Source organism: Cantharellus anzutake, assembly GCF_015039405.1.
Source record: "Cantharellus anzutake strain C23 chromosome Unknown EI90scaffold_7, whole genome shotgun sequence".
Lineage (NCBI taxonomy): Eukaryota > Fungi > Basidiomycota > Agaricomycetes > Cantharellales > Hydnaceae > Cantharellus > Cantharellus anzutake.
Genome location: NW_024066957.1, coordinates 440,321 through 453,509, shown reverse-complemented (window position 1 = coordinate 453,509; position 13,189 = coordinate 440,321). Strand labels below are relative to the sequence as shown.

Here is a 13,189-nt window from a genome sequence, read left to right as displayed (position 1 = left end):
TTATGTAGACTCTTTGAGAGTATTTCTGTGATCAGAGCAGAGCTCTTCAGTCCTTGCGAGCCATTCTCTCATATCATTCACCGTTCAATATGGGCACGGGCTCAGATTGGACCTTCGGAGAACTCGTCTCCAGTGGACGAATTGCTCTTGCGATCGCTTGCAGATTCTGATCTGCCACCAGTCCCTGCTATCTATGTATCGCGAGTGGCTGAAATACTGAGAGATGAAGAATGGAAAGAATCGTGTGGCGACTCTCTGCGAGTACGTTCCAGCTGTGATATGACAGTCTTGCTCTGAACAACCTTCTCCAGGCACTTCTTCTAGAGTACGTCTCCAAGTCTGCCCAGGCAACTTCGAGCTTGCTTTCTGTCAGGGCGATATTGGAAGAACGTATTCTTCCTCGAACTTCTCAATACGAGCAGCTGGTAAATCGGTTGTCTGGTCTGTTGGAGCAGCAAGGCCTTCCATCGTTTGCACCAAACTTGGGGAAGCGAAAGCGCCAAGAGTCACAAGTATGGGTCGCTGATTTGGAAGCGGAGTTGCGGGATCTGTTGCCTATAAAGCCATATCCCGATAGCGATCTAGACACCCCTAATCGTACACGTTGGCTGCTTAATGAAGTTTATGACGTTCTCTCGAGGTGGGAACAAGCTTTCCCCCTTTGATCGACCCCCGAGCACTAAATTGGATCTTGAGTCAAGGCCTCTACAGAATACCTCCGTCCAGGCACGTAGTGAATTGGCCCAGTCGATGGAACGTGTGGCAGAAATGTTCGCTTCTTACCCAACATCGATCGACTGCACTATGGACGAGGACTGCAACTATGTCTCTCCCCACACCGCCTACCACAGATTCCGGGTCCCGAAGCTACTTTGCGCTTTTTTCTTAGCCACCACACGCCTTGTCGACGGTCCATCAGAAGAAATTACTCATGACATCAGGAGGAGAGCCTATAAAATCCTGATCTTTGGCATCCGTTACGGCGTATTATCGGATGTGCCTTTTTCACGAATATCTGAACTTGTTAGGCGTGGGATGGAACACTCCGACCGGGCAGTAAGGATGGAAGCTGGGTAAGCGTGCCGCCTGTGCTTGAGGATATGTCTAAGTCAAATCCATGAAACAGTCGGGCCTGTGCTGCTTATGTAGAGGCTTGTTCTGGGACTTCAGGGGGGCCTGATCCCACCGGGGCGCTCATAGACCTAATGACGACTTTAATGCAAGCGAAAGACCCACGGATCGTAGAGACTACTACCACAACTCTGGGGAAAATTGGGCGGTGAGCTTGTAGTTGCCAGGTGATCAGCTTTCCTCACGAGAGATGGCTATCAGTGTTTCTGAGAATAGCATGCTTGGTCGAGTCATTCTGCTCTTAATCGGTCACTGGGATCAAAGAAACAGTCTCCTGAGGGGGTTGGCTTACATTGAGGTTCGTTATCATTGATTACAGTGACCCTTTCGGTTCTGACGAAAGGATCAGCTCCGTGACTTGGCCCAAGCACAGAATAAGTCTTCCTACACTTTCTTGTCTCCTTTCTTTCCCGACATAATCAAATATGTAACCGCGAACATTTGCACCAAGCCTGCACTTCTGAGGGAGCTGGGGAGGTTTCTTGCTCGGGAGCCTTCCGAGCTTCTTGCTTTCACGCTCTCCTACTCATTGCCCTCACTCGTGGCAACATGTTCCAAGGATGAAATTAGAGCACTATCCCAGCACGTTGGTCGTCCCGCTGCAGCACTCCTAATAGATAAGACATCCGTGATATTGAAGGCCGTGTTCTTGCTCCCTGATCCTGCTAGTACGGACCAGGCGCTTCTTTTCATGACTAGCGTAGTCAAGGAGGCAGCGGGGGCTCGAGCTGACTCTGTAGACCCCCGATCGTTGGTCAGCAGCAGCATCGCGGAACTATTAGCAGAGCTGGTGATTTTGTTGGGTAGCAATGAGTCAAATAATGATGCATTGGTTAGTTACAGCGGCTCGGCCATTCAATACCACTCACACTCCCCCGATTGCACCAGGCTTCCGAAGCTCTCAGAAAGGTGCAGAGGGCCTTGTCGGATCCGCGGATTACCGCTCAATCTACGGATCCACATGCTCTTAGAGACTTCCTGCAGCCACACCTACTTGCAATTATGACGTACATCAATGAAGTCCTTCAAGAAATGCAAGGCAAAAAGACTCCTGCCTATAAGGCCATGGTCATTCGCAGTCTTGGGACGCTGATCGGAATGATCGGCAGCCCAGTCACCGCGATTGCCCCGCAAGTACGTGGGATGGTCGTTGAAACTGCATCATTCCTAACACCTTCTTGAGATCATGGCAGCAATACACACAAATCTGCTCATTCCTGGGCTCACTGAGGCTTGTTTGTCCACCTGGAAATTTTTCATGACTCAGCTTGCCCTTCGTGATATTGGTCCGTATATTGGACCAACGGCAGCATCATTTGTCACGAACTGGGATCATTTTTCTCCTCTCTGCAAGAGGATCGCACGCGAAACTCTCGAATACCTCCTTGTCGAGAATGCAGAAAATGTCAAATCCCACCTCAACAACGTTGTTTCACTCTCTGACATCGCAGAATTGAGGGACTGTGCCACTCGTCTAGAGCAAATGACAAGCGGTCGCGATGCTACTTCCAAGCTGGATAATTTCTTGGAGCGCTGCCTAAGTGAGAACATCACTATCTCGAGCCTATCTCTCGTCGAGCTTAAACAATACCTCACTGATAACGATATGCTCATCCGTCATCTTGCATCTGGGGATCATTTTGATTCAGCAATATCGACCATCATCAAGGTTCTTTTCAACCTCGCCTCTAGGGATGGTGATGTATTTGACGAGTTGCGTCTGGTGGCATTTGAATGTATTGGTTTGCTTGGTGCACTGGACCCTTTCCGTTTCGAAACACCAACGGAATCTCCACCAATGATCGTTCTCAACAACTTTGATGAGGGGGAGGAGGCCAAAACCTTCGCCCTCTATCTCATACAGCACCTTCTCGTGGACGCCTTCCGTTCAACAAGTGACCTCCGATACCAGAGTCACTTGGCTTTTGCAATCCAGGAGCTTCTCAAATTTTGTGAATTCACATCTGCTCTCATTAAAAACGAGAAGTCAGTCCAAGTTAAAACGCGTGCACGGTGGAAGACCCTTCCCGTCCATTTGCTTGATACCATTACGCCCTTGCTTGAAGGGAAATTCTCCCACGAAGCTTCCGAATTCCCCAGAGTTGTCTACCCCATATATCGGACCACAATGTCCTACCGCGAGTGGCTGCAAATCTGGGTGACCGACATGGTGGGAAAGACATCAGGAAAGGACGCTGGGACAATTTTCAACAGCTGTCGTTTAGCCATTCGCAGTCAAGATGTCCAAGTGGCGCGGTTTCTCATCCCGCACCTTGTTCTGAATATTCTCATGTCAGGAAACGATGACGACAAACTGGCGATCCGGTCTGAAATCGTCACGGTTCTAGAGGATCAAGCTACTCATCAAGATGGTTCAGTGGTTGATCATCGAGTGCTGAGTGCTCAGGTAACGCCGCCACACAATCTCCCACTGAAGACAATGACTTACTTGCGGCAGACTGTTTTCCATCTTCTGGACCATATGTGCACGTGGATTCGTGTTGCACGGCGACATATCACCGAGAAAGAGAGGCGCTCACGAAATTCCGGTAGTAGCGATCTTGAGATGCAAGTGATGGCTGTAGAGTCGATGATTAGCAGTCTCGACCAAGAGCTCTTGGCAACAGCGGCTCTCAACTGCAAATCATATGCCAGAGCTCTTATGACCATAGAACAAGTCATACAATCCCGTTCCGCAGTGGGGACGAAAAATGATCAACTCCAATCTTACTTGGAGCGATTACATCTGATCTACGCGCACCTCGATGAACCTGACGGCATGGAGGGTGTTTCCACAAAAATTCTATCTCCCTCCCTCGAACATGAGATTCGAGAGCACGAAAGTACTGGCAGATGGACATCCGCGCAAAGTTGTTGGGAGGTACGGCTCCAGCAATCCCCAGACGATGTTGATCTCCACATCGGACTGTTGAAATGTTTGCGTAATCTCGGACATTACGGTTCGTATCGGTTATCAGGAGCTGTATCTCCGTATTCTCGACTGATGAGTTTCTAGACACCCTAAGGACTCATATAAGAGGGATACTTACCAGATCCCCTGAGTGGGAACAGAAGCTTGCTGGTTATCATGCCGAAAGTGCTTGGATGACTGGTGACTGGGATACTGTAAATGAAATTGTTCAGCGCACAAAAAGCGATCTACCCGAGTTGGTTATTGCACGACTGCTGTTGTCCCTCCGCGGCCACGACGAGCGTCAGATCATGGACGCATTCCAACAGGCAAGGTGCGTCTTGGGTGCTTCGATCACTTCCTCGGGGAAGTATTCATATCGTCGCACGTATGACGCTGTTATAAATCTTCATGTCGTGCACGAGTTGGAGATGATCCACAACACGCAAACCACCATTTCTCGACGCCGATTAGGGGATCAAGGGACGTTAGCTTCCCTGCAGCGCACAAAATCTTCTCTCAGGAGCAGGTTGGAGCAAACACTGCCAACATTTAAAACTCGGGAGCCGATTCTAAGCATGCGACGTATTGCCTTAGGGCTTAGGTGAGACGTATTTCTGTATCAATCTAAGCCTAGTTAAATCTGCAGCTAGACCCGACCTGACTGATTCGTTCAAATCCGACCTTGGCCAAGCATGGCTTGCAAGTTCCAAGATCGCTCGCAAAGCTGGCCACTTCCAAACTGCATACACTTCAATTCTCCAGGCACGTCAATTGGGCACTCCATACAGCTTCATTCAGAGTTGTAAACTCATCTACACCGAGGGAGACGCTCTCAGGGCTTTGCATGAGCTGAACAGTGCTCTCAGAGATTCCCAAGTTGACACTAAAATGGATCTTTCCGAGGACAGGTTGGACGCGGAAGAACAAATGTTGAAGGCTAAGGTGAGTCTTTTGATATTCTGGCGGTGTATTGCGCTTCTACATGGGATCAGGCACTTCTCCTTCGTGCACGCTGGACGCATGAGACCCGACGCTCGGATTCAAATGATCTCCTGAGCAAATATACTGAAGCTGCCGAAGTAGTTTCCGAGTAAGTCCTCACAAGAATGCGCTGTTTTTGACGAATTTTGATTATCCATCCTGAAGATGGGAGAGTCCTTACTTTTATTTGGGGGCCTACCAGGACGAACTTTTTAGAGTATCCAGTGACCCAAGAATCCGGTGGGTGTTGCCTTGGGATGTTATGTAGCGCGGCATTCACGGATTCCGATTCAGAGGAAGCAGGGCTCGTCATCAGGCCTGCAAATATTACATAAAAGCATTGAAGTTTGGGTCTAAATTCGTCTACCAGGCTATGCCGAGGCTCTTGACGATATGGCTTGACAGTGGGGCTGATTCGGAACTAGTCGAGATTGTGAATGCAAGGATAAAACCGTGCGCTGCCACTTCATCTCAACTTTGTTCTACCAATGATGGAATGATTTGCAGCATGGGAAAGGATGAATCAATTCTTCACGAGTCCCAATCAAAATTAAATAAGTCAGTTGAGGATGCCATTGGTAGTTTGCCTCCCTATCAGGTATTTAGAGCCTGGATGGATGCCTTTCCCAGTCGAGCTGAGCGTCGACGCAGTGGTTCACTGCATTCCCACAGATAATCTCACGGATAGGCCATCCAAATACGGTCGTATACTCTATTCTCGCATCCTTGGTGTCGCACGTACTTTGTACCTATCCTCAACAGGCCCTTTGGCTTTTCACTGTTGTCGTCCACTCTCAGAGGCAAGAGCGAAGGCAGCGAGGAAGAGCTATCATTGACCGGGTTAAGGTTTGCGGCCATTGACACTGATGGTCATCACCCTTGACGGTTTGATTAGTCTCGCAGTGCACGCAACGATCAAACTTCGATCTTGGTTAACGAGTGGCTGCTGATGACTCAGGAGTTCTTGACCATGTGCGACAAAGACGCGAAGAATTGCAGACAAGGCGAAGAGATGGTGGTGGATTTGAAAACGTTTGCTCCTCTGCTTCCCAAAATGACACCATGTTCCTTGATTATACCTCTCCAAAATTCCTTGACGGTGACCGTCCCATCCGCAGGGCAATCTAAAGATATCCATAAACCTTTCCCTCTCAATCTTCCGGCTTTCCATCGTATGCACTCAAATTCTGCCTCCGACGTCATCAATACTCATCGCCGTTTTAGAATTCAACGATGAAGTGACGTTAATGTCCTCATTAATCCGGCCAAAGAAGTTTACAGTCATGGGAAGTGATGGTATTCGTTACAATCTCCTGGGGAAACCGAAAGACGATATGAGGAAGGACGCTCGCTTGATGGATTTCAACTCAATGATCAACAAGATGTTGAAGATTAATTCCGAGTCCAGAAAGAGGCAGCTACGTAAGTTTTAGGAGAATAAGTGTAGGCCTGCTATTTACCTGCTCTATCAGACATCAGGACGTATGGTGTGATTCCTCTCAATGAGGAATGCGGATTGATCGAATGGGTAAACAATACCAAGGGTTTCCGCCATATCCTTAAAGAACTCTATGAAGCTCGTGGCATCCAGCTTATGGCGAGTGATATTCATGCTATTAAGTGAATCTCTAGCTGATTGAGGAAAATAGCCGAAATGGATATGGGAGGAATATGAAAAGCTGAAAAGGGACAGATCAGGCACGGACAAATCAGTCATGGACAAACCTGGACGCATGAAGTTTCTTGTTGAGGAGATTCTGCCCCAGTGAGCAAATAGGTCGCAGTTTCATTTCCTCCAGTGATGGGATTGCCAAATAGATTTCCCCCCGTCTTTCATGAGTGGTTCATTGCTACATTTCCTGAACCCTCGACGTGGTTGGCCTGTCGCCTAAATTATGGTAGAACTCTTGGAGTGATGTCCATGGTTGGGTTCATTCTGGGGTGAGCGGGGCTGCTGATTGACGATTGGCCGCTGACCACATTGCGTCCAGGTTGGGAGACCGCCATGGCGAAAATATTCTGTTTGATTCAGTCACCGGAGATACAGTTCATGTTGACTTTAATTGCATTTTTGATAAGGTGTGTCTGAAAGCTTCCTCGGTCGGAGCTAACATTCATATTGAATACAGGGGCAATATCTCGATATACCGGAAGTTGTGCCTTTCCGGCTAACGCAAAACTTGGTTGACGGTTTGGGGGTCACTGGTGTTGAAGGTCAGTTACGCATTAAAAGTTTCAAATGGAGACTTGACCGCTCTACTGAACGCAGGGGCGTACCGGAGGGCATGCGAAGTAACAATGCAACTTCTCAGAGATAACAAAGACTCATTAATGAGCGTTCTTGAAGCATTCACTCATGATCCGATCTCTGAGTGGGAGACAGAGCGGAAGCGTGAGGTCAGCATCTCGATGAATCATCCTGATCCCATGTTTACTGACGCTGTCGGATGCCAGGAACGTCTTCGTCGACGAAGGGGCGACCCCAATCCTCATGTCCCTAAACTTTCAGAACTGGTTCAGCGTGCCCTTGGCCCGATTCAGGAAAGGCTTAGTGGCACGCATACATTCAGAACGGAAAACACAGCACGTAGCTCAGCTATTTCAACTCCGAACCAAGTTGAACGGTTGATTAAGGAGGCCACAAGCCCATTGAACTTGGTAAGCCCCACCCAGAGTCCTAAATCAAAGTTATGCTTATTTCCCATGCTATCCAGGGGAGCATGTACGTTGGTTGGGCGGCGTGGCTATAGTAATCGTTACGACCAAGCTTGCTTGCTGATTTATGTTAACGTTCATGTATTCATGATGTAAAAGCTATAGCTAAACGATCCCAAGGATTTGAAGACATGCACTAACATAATTCACGGCGCTGGGGATGCCTACGCCTCCACCTCTTTGCGAAGCCGTGCCAGTTCCTTCTCTTTCTCAATCAAGGCCGCTCGTAATCTCTCAGCTTCTTCCACTAGTTTTCTTTTTGCTGCATCCAATCGTTCAGCTTCATCTCTTTCGATGACTTGAGTAAATTCTGGTGCTCCTCTCTGAGCAGGTGGCGCAAGTGAGTCTGGATGTGCTGGATTCGGGGGTATGGCACGCCTTTTCATCTTGGGCCACTGCGTCGGTGGATGAGCCATCAGTATGTCGAGGAAAGGCTTAAGGGGATCTGTAAACACAATCTCGTCATACTGCCAGGAATGGACAGGTTCAGGTGGTGGTTGAGTCACTGGTGGGATAATGAGGGCCGGGTCCTGTCCTGGATGGGCAGCAAGATCTGGCACTACCCATGGATGAAGCTTGAGGTGATGTTGCAAAGTGAGGGTCTTCTCGCCCGATTCGGAGATAAACAGTATTCGTATACTGATGTCAAATTCTCCCCACCTGTCATCTGTCGTCAAGCCTTGACGCCAGTAAGGTTCAAAGGACTCAACCCTGTCTCCGTAACCTCAAACGGTGACTTGTCTATGTCTGTACCGGGGTGATTTGGAAACATTCAGACGCAGTGGCACAGCTTACTCACTTCGGTTTGGCTGTGGGTAGGTTTCATGCAGCCTGAAGGTCACCCGCTTGATGAAATAGCCCAAGTCATCGGCGCCTCCGACAATGTCACTTTTCTCATTCGTGGTCACTGGACTTCTAACAGCGACAGTCCAGCGGTGAGTGTGGTCCGATGGGATGCTGGGATTCCGCTCAGCAGTTGTGAGCGGATATGCAGAATTTCCGTAAATGATGGGGCGATGTATTACGACTCCCTATACCACCGATCAATAGGTTGATCAGATTCATCAATAGAGAACTCAACTCGAACGCGTTCAGCCATCCTGAAGCGCCGGCTCGGGTGTGAACGGAGTTAGCCCTAACGCCGAACCCGGAAAGTGGCCTTTCAACCACCCAGTGTAGCGACGATGGGCATTTTTGATAGTGTGTCCACTGTTGCTTTCATGCACCCCAAATGTCGCTCATTCCGACTTCCTTCTAGTTCCTAACCGAGTTCCACAGCACCAGCGCGCCTACCAAGTCTGTTTCATCATCTGCACCCAAGATTCCCACCTTCAAGGCACATCACACTCATTACCTTTTGATCCATAGACGTCTCCAAAGCCAATATGGCTACGTGGAGCTCGTGGTGGCCTCTACTTCAGTCAGTTTCTGAGTCTTCCGATAGCTATAGATTGTCAATTCAACGCTCCGCTTCATTCAGACACGTACCTCGCCATCTGGTCCCTCGGGATACTGGGGACCGGCTATGGGCTAACCAAACTCATCACAGTATGTTATTTTCTATATTTCACCTACTCTGAGACCCTGCAACCCACACCATTTTTTCAGGGAAAAAAGGATTGAAGAAAACACAATCCGGAAGTCTGTATCTCCACCGAAGCCCTACACTAGAATTACACCGTATTCCAATGAAGCGCACTGGGCCATAGCTTTCCTTACTGAAGTATCGATCTTAATGGCCGGATCCGCATGACTGGGGATATCGGCGAGTCTAAATTTCGCAATCCGGTCCGCAAATACAGAGAAAAATTATACTAAAAATGAGATAAGAGAGCAAATAAGTTAGGTGGGAAGAAATGTTTGTAAAAGTTCAAAGTGCTGCTATCAATTGTGAAGTCCTGATGTTGCAAACCGAGACACAAAAAGCAGCTTGAATGCCATAGTCGGGTTGTCTTCGCATTGACCACTTGTGGACAGGTGGCTCGGGCAGGACTGGATGCGATCGTGAAAGGTGTTTCCAGTGTTCTGGCGCAATCAGCTAAGGGGATGCGGCATCGAACTTGGAGGATCGGGTATGATCGGTTCAGTAGGGGAAGGGGAAGCAAGTGCTTCAATTTCATCTAGCACATCGTTTGAATAATGTGGCCGTGATGGGGGGCCAACAGACGATGGCGGCGTGAGTGGCGCCGGCGATATAGGAGGCGTGATCGTCTCGCGAGGTGAAAGTGTTGTGATAGAAGATAGCATGGATTCAACCGGGGAGTGTTCTCTCCGACTCGAATGTGGAGGGCTCAGCCATGGGCGCCAAACTGGCGGCCGAGAAACAACCACTTCGGGTATAAGTTTATGCCTGATATTCGGCAGCAACGGAGGACGGGGATGGGGAGAGTAGATCAACCCTTGAGGTTGTTTTTGGGGTTGCCAGTGATGATGCCTTCTGATGGAAGGAACATCAGAAATAGGATCTGACGAATGTTCCCTACGGTTCATCTTAGATGCTGAATATGAGCGTAGTCGCTTCGATGTGGGAGAAAGCAGCCGTCGAGACGGGCTTGGAGACGTCGATTTCACCCGAATGGGAGAGGGAGGATGCTTTTTACGAGGAAATCTCTGTATTTCTTGTTTCACTGTGTCAGGCGCCTTCTTGGCCTTCAATGATGGGAACTTCTGAGGGGTATGGGTGATGTCCTTCACATCCGGTCGCCGTTTCTTCGTTGGGGTCCCAATGTCTGGGGCCTTCCTGCGTTTTCGAGACGAACCCGTTACTTTCTCCGCGTCCTTCTGATGCAATGCTTCCACAAAGTGTGGAATAACAGACTGAACGTCGCCTTGCAACCATACGTCGAATACGCCATCCCATTCCCGAGAAGGAAGGGGGAAGTCAAGGTTGAGGTAAATTGTGGCAGGGTGCTGGTCAGGATCCTTGTTCCCAGCTCTTACAGTGCGCGGATGCGAAGATCGCGAAGAGGGGGAGTTTCTGGGAGAGTGCGCAGAGAACTTATCAGATTGCCTTGAAGAAGAGCGATTCGCCTGGACGGCCTTTGCAAATTCACGAACAATCCGCCTTGTGCCTGGAACTTTCAAACTCGAGCCCGCAACAATCAGTAAGTCAGGTTTCGCAGAACTTTTGGCTCTAGGAGTTGAACTCTTCATTGGCTTTTGCGCCTCTTCAGACCCTTGTTTGTGGAAAGAGGTGGCCATAACATCGCCTAAGCCCAGCAGGTCCCTCCGCACACATTCACCTACGCCTTCTCCATCCTGATGAACTTCCCCATACAAAACGACAGATGGACGCATAGTGCCAACGCCGCGGTCGCGCTTCCCAACCATGCGCCGAACTGAGTTAAGTGCAGCGCATTGAGGACACGCTATGGAGGCACCTTGACGAAGTATGCCAACGTGCTCTTGTAATGGCATATGGTGGGAGCACCGGCGGCATGTGAGATACTTTAAGGTACCGTGAAGGGGTATGCATCGGGGTGGAATAACACACTGGGGCTCGGCGGGGGCGGGGGTTGGAGTAGGTGTCGGAGACTCATTAGTTGCGGTCCCAGAGTCTGAAAGATTTTCAGATTGAACAGAAGGTGTCGGCGATACGAAAGGAGAGGTTGCGGGAGGTGGTTGTTTCTTGGGTGTTTTGGTGGGCGAAGAGTGACTACGTTTCTGTGTCTCCCAGTGGGGAACGCCACAAGACAGACCGACTTTTTCTTCAATATTATCAATATTCTGTGTATATAGGCGCAGTAACTGTCCCCGATCGTCAAGTAACTTGACGAATTCGTGAAAGGCGGTAGGGTGGGCGGTAGACGACATACTCGACAATTCAGCGATCATCTTGTAGAAAAGAGAGGTAGTTTGTGGGGTCTAAACATGGACGATTAACATTCCAGGTGCTGGAGCATGATTGAAATGGCCATACATTAAAGACGCTGGCGTCAAACAAGTCTTTCCCCGAGGTCAAAAGCTCCTTGGGATTACCCGCCTTCAGAGTACGAAACAAACCTTCGGAGGATCGAAAGTCGGGAATTCCAGCAGCTACGGAGACTCCTGCACCTAATGGTGTTAGGTTTAGCCGAGGATCCGCAAAGGGAGGCTAAGTCATCACACACCACAGACAACCACGATCCGTTTCGCCTCCGCGATGGCTTTGGCAACATTTTGGACATCACCGACGCCCGCTGGACCACGAGCATCGACGAAGGCTGGATAGGGCCCTGGGTCACCAATATCGCTGGTCTGGAACGACACTGTCATCCCAGAAATAGTAAATCCAATGCGCTTCACCCTTGGCCGCCACGGCTAATCCCGGAGCCATGGTGTGTGAATTGGAGGGTGATATCAATTTAACTATATAGCGAAACGCTCCAAAACCATCAACCAACCTCGGCGGTGTAGGACATTGGCTAATGGTAAAATGAAAGAAGAGGCGAGGAAGCATGTTGGAGGATCGATCGAGTCTGTTATAAATCGCAGCATCGCAGCCCGACATTCTGAACACAATCTGAGCGCGATATCACATTGTCATTAGATATCGCGCTCAGCCCTACATACTTATATACTGGATATCTGGCACAGAGCAAATGGGCAAACAGGCTCCCTTAGCGACGCCACTCACAAAGCAACAATAACAGCAACAAGTGACACAAAGGGCAACAGTCTGTTCTTAGGGGAGTGAGACAGGAGAATAAACCGGGCACCACATTGTAACTAGAAATTGGACACTGTATCGTTGTAATATTGCACTTTCCTTGAGATGATTCGGGTCCGTATCCTGTCGCCTACCTAGCTTGGTTGAGCTCATCGATCAGCGCAACAAAAACAACAACAGAAGCGCTCAGGCTTACATTAACCACTGGACAAGGGCGTTGGTCGTTCCCCAACAATAGGTGCCACTGGTATCAAGTAGTCCTGAGTTGGGAGTGTTTTGTCTCAAATAAACATGTGTTTTCATGTTTTCGGACCCTGGGCCAGTTCGGGTTTCGGCATATGGGCAGTCAGAAGCTCCGAGGTAAAGCCCAAAAAATCGGTTCTAAGAAATGTCCGCAGCTCATCTGAGACCAAAAGATTAAACCGAGTGTAGTTTATCCTGCTATTACGAGTTCCAGGAAGCGACCTAAGACTCAGACCTCCCGCTCTATTCTGATATGCAGAGGCTAGTATCCTGCCCATGCGTAAGCCTCTGCTTCCGCGTCTGTGTAAGGGGTTGGTTTAGGTGCCAGCCCCTTCTCCTAGTTCCTCAGTTCGTCAAAGGATTAAGCTATTATTCTTCAACGATGGGGAAGAAAGGAGTTCAAATCCCTTTCCCCAAATTCCCACGTTATTCTATATACATTGTTTGTACATGTTTAGTGCGAGACAAATATACGACCGGACCCATGCATGACTGACTGAATCTGCGCCCGGCCATTCAGGAGCCCACCCCAATAGCGATCTCCCAGAGCCTGAGTG

General features: G+C 49.2%; 4 protein-coding genes across 4 annotated transcripts; 1 reads left to right on the top strand and 3 right to left on the bottom strand.

Annotated features, from left to right (window-relative positions):
* Positions 1-804: 804 nt before the first annotated feature.
* Positions 805-7,776, top strand: EI90DRAFT_2908515 (uncharacterized protein; the record flags this gene model as incomplete). Its single annotated transcript, XM_039054329.1, has 24 exons — positions 805-1,073; positions 1,127-1,279; positions 1,333-1,429; positions 1,481-1,963; positions 2,020-2,265; positions 2,315-3,538; positions 3,590-4,091; positions 4,148-4,646; positions 4,696-4,987; positions 5,038-5,135; positions 5,192-5,272; positions 5,321-5,459; positions 5,565-5,624; positions 5,678-5,872; positions 5,922-6,198; positions 6,251-6,448; positions 6,499-6,646; positions 6,720-6,791; positions 6,845-6,967; positions 7,018-7,105; positions 7,156-7,240; positions 7,296-7,423; positions 7,481-7,684; positions 7,741-7,776. 24 exons carry the CDS (start codon positions 805-807, stop codon positions 7,774-7,776), a joined length of 5,697 nt encoding a protein of 1,898 aa, XP_038920714.1.
* A 20-nt stretch (positions 7,777-7,796) lies between these two features.
* EI90DRAFT_3279412 (uncharacterized protein) lies at positions 7,797-8,840 on the bottom strand (the record flags this gene model as incomplete). Its single annotated transcript, XM_039066666.1, has 4 exons — positions 7,797-8,401; positions 8,452-8,488; positions 8,541-8,772; positions 8,823-8,840. 4 exons carry the CDS (start codon positions 8,838-8,840, stop codon positions 7,906-7,908), a joined length of 783 nt encoding a protein of 260 aa, XP_038920713.1. The 3' UTR covers positions 7,797-7,905.
* Positions 8,841-9,396: 556 nt separating this feature from the next.
* EI90DRAFT_3039343 (uncharacterized protein) lies at positions 9,397-10,606 on the bottom strand. Its single transcript, XM_039058936.1, has one exon. It carries the CDS (start codon positions 10,229-10,231, stop codon positions 9,776-9,778), a length of 456 nt encoding a protein of 151 aa, XP_038920712.1. The 5' UTR covers positions 10,232-10,606; the 3' UTR covers positions 9,397-9,775.
* On the bottom strand, positions 10,469-11,995 carry EI90DRAFT_2884700 (DHS-like NAD/FAD-binding domain-containing protein; the record flags this gene model as incomplete). The annotated part of the gene is made up of 4 exons (XM_039053948.1): positions 10,469-10,888; positions 10,946-11,605; positions 11,661-11,794; positions 11,851-11,995. Coding segments are annotated over 4 exons (1,359 nt in total), but the record flags the coding sequence as incomplete, so codon positions are not given.
* Positions 11,996-13,189: the final 1,194 nt, after the last annotated feature.